The sequence below is a fragment of the Tamandua tetradactyla genome, chromosome 8 (assembly GCF_023851605.1).
Source record: "Tamandua tetradactyla isolate mTamTet1 chromosome 8, mTamTet1.pri, whole genome shotgun sequence".
Taxonomy (NCBI): Eukaryota; Metazoa; Chordata; class Mammalia; order Pilosa; family Myrmecophagidae; genus Tamandua; species Tamandua tetradactyla.
In genome coordinates this window covers 120,562,536-120,564,909 of record NC_135334.1, presented here as the reverse complement: position 1 = coordinate 120,564,909, position 2,374 = coordinate 120,562,536, and the positions used below count along the sequence as shown (strand labels likewise).

The following is a 2,374-nucleotide window of genomic DNA, read 5'->3' as shown; positions in this document are numbered from 1 at the left end:
TCCCCGCCTGCCGCCAGAACAGAGTGCAGAGTTAGTGGGGCTTTCTACGGTGCGGGACAGTGACCCTGACCCCGGTCCCCCGAGAGGTCAGCTGCACCGAGGACGGCGCGCTCCGTTCCCCACCCCTGCGACTTCACTCCGTCCGGTACTCCAGCGATGGGGACAGACAGGCGAGGCTGCGGCGCTCGGGTCAGGGTGTGGACGCGAGGGGTGAGAGCAAGCCCCCTGCGTCCCGGGGCCCCGACCGCATCCCAGTGCCTTGGAGCTTGTGGAGCCGCCTGCCACCAGGGTTCGAGCCCCACCACCACCACCACATCCTTCCCTCTCCCCCAGCCTGGGGAGCCTGGGCCCCGAAGGTTCAAGAAGTCAAGAGCCCAGAGAAATGCACTGTGCAAATATATTGGTTTTATTCGTCTCTTTTCGGGTGCCTTACAGACATATCCAGGTAAAAACATCGTGGAATAAACGCCATCAGCCATCGCAATGCAAAAATAAATATCAATCCTCCGGCCGCAGCCGCAGCCGCGCTGCTCCCCAAGTCCCATCGGCCGCGCCTAACAATTATAAAAGTGTTCAGCGAGAGTGTGTTTGCGTGAGTGTGAACGGGTGTGCGCTGGGGGCCACGGTGGAGCGGTGTGCAAAATCGGAGTTGCAAACCATCGGACAAGGGCGTGGAGCGGCTTTCCCGGAAGCCCAGGCGATCCGGGGCCGACTCCGGGCGGGCCGCCTCCCCGCACACACTCACAGCAGAGTTCGTACTGGGAAGAGTTAAAAAATAAACATTTACAAGGGCAAAGAAAGCGGCCTCCCTCCCCCGCGTCCCCGCGCGCGCTCCGGGGTAGGGCTAGCGTAGCGCGGGGCGCACGGACCAGTTCACCGCCCGGCGGGTGTCCAAGCTCGTGGGCGGGGCGGGGTGGGCGGCGGCGGTCCCCGGTCCTCGCGGGTCTCCCGGTGCGGCCCGCCGGCCCCTTGGGGGTTCGCACGCTGGTCCCCCCGCGGGCCGCGGGCGCGCGTGGGTCCCCGCTCCGGGCGGCGCTGCTCACAGGGCCGAGTCGGAGTCGCTGGAGTCCAGGCTGTTCCTCAGTTTGCAGCTGCTGAGCTGCTCCCTCTGCAGCGACAGGCTCTGCGTACTGCGGCGCAGGCACTCCAGGCTCTGCAGGAACGACTTCTTGGCCTTCTCCTCCTCCATGGGGGACACCCCTTCTTCCTCCACCTCCTGGATCTCGTCGAAGGTCACCGGCTGTGTCTTGAAGCGGGACTGGCGCGGCCGCCGCAACCGGCCCTTGCCCTTGGACAGCTTGGCGGGCCGCACGGGCTGCGGGAACTCATCGGCCAGGCACACGAAGTGCGGCATCACCGCCTGGTAGCTGGAGCAGATGCCCATCAGCTCGCCGGGTTTGGCGGCCGCCATGGCGCTGCCGGCGTCTGCGGGGTCGGCCGGCGGGGCGCCGGGGTTCTCCAGGGGCGGCCGCTGCGCCGGGGCCCCCCGGGAGGCAGCAGCCTGGGGCTCGCCGGGCGGGGGATCCAAATCTGCTGCGGGGTGGCGGCGGCCCTCGCGGGCCCGGGCCAGCGCTCCACGGGAGGGCGGGCGGGAGGACGAGGGCGTCGGGGGCGCGGGGCTCGGGGGGCGCTGATCCCAGGCGCTCGCCGCCGCTGCTGTCGCCGTCTGGCCCGCGGCGGCCGGGCCTGCCGCTTATATAGCCTGCTCCTGCCCACACGGCCGCGAGCTCGGATGACAGCGAATGCCATTTAAAGCGTGCGCGCCCCGCGCCCTTCCGCCTGACGTTGCCCCGCCACTCGGGGAAAGTACCGGCCCCTTCCCCGGCGCCGCCCGCCCCCAGCCAACCCGGCTCCGGAAGGCAGCCCCGCCCGCGGCGGGTCGGGGAGAAGCGCAGCCCCGGGAGCACGCGGTGCAGCCGAGCGCGGCCGCGCGGCAGGGCACCGGGCGGCCGGCCTGGGCGGTCACGGTCGGTTCTGGGGTCCGTCCGGGTCTGCGCCCACCCGGGTTGCCGCGGGCCGCAGGTCCGGGTCCCCTATGCACGCAGCCCAGGCGTGGCTGTTCCGCCGCCGGGTGTGCGCTGGGCGCGCGTGGCGCGATGCAGCCTCCTGCTTCCCTGGCGGCGGGGAGAGCCGGGGCGTCCGGGTGCGCTGGGAGAAAGGGGGGGCCTCCACTCTGGATCCTCGCCAGCCCTCCCCCGTACACACACACAAGTACCCCCCAATTATTCCGTTCTGCTCCTACCGCTTCCTAGCTGTCTGCTCCGTGGTTGCTCCTCCAGCGCCCGGCCCGTGCTCACAAAAGAACGACACTGGATGCGGCGCTAACACAACAGTGCAGTCACAGCAACGTAGCGGCTACACCCGGAGAGATTTA

At 69.6% G+C, this 2,374-nt stretch overlaps 1 protein-coding gene across 1 annotated transcript; it reads right to left on the bottom strand.

The window, feature by feature from the left end:
- Positions 1-385: 385 nt before the first annotated feature.
- On the bottom strand, positions 386-1,477 carry C8H11orf96 (chromosome 8 C11orf96 homolog). Its single transcript, XM_077112296.1, has one exon. The coding sequence runs from the start codon at positions 1,409-1,411 to the stop codon at positions 1,040-1,042; it is 372 nt and encodes a 123-aa protein (XP_076968411.1). The 5' UTR covers positions 1,412-1,477; the 3' UTR covers positions 386-1,039.
- Between the last annotated feature and the right edge of the window lie 897 nt (positions 1,478-2,374).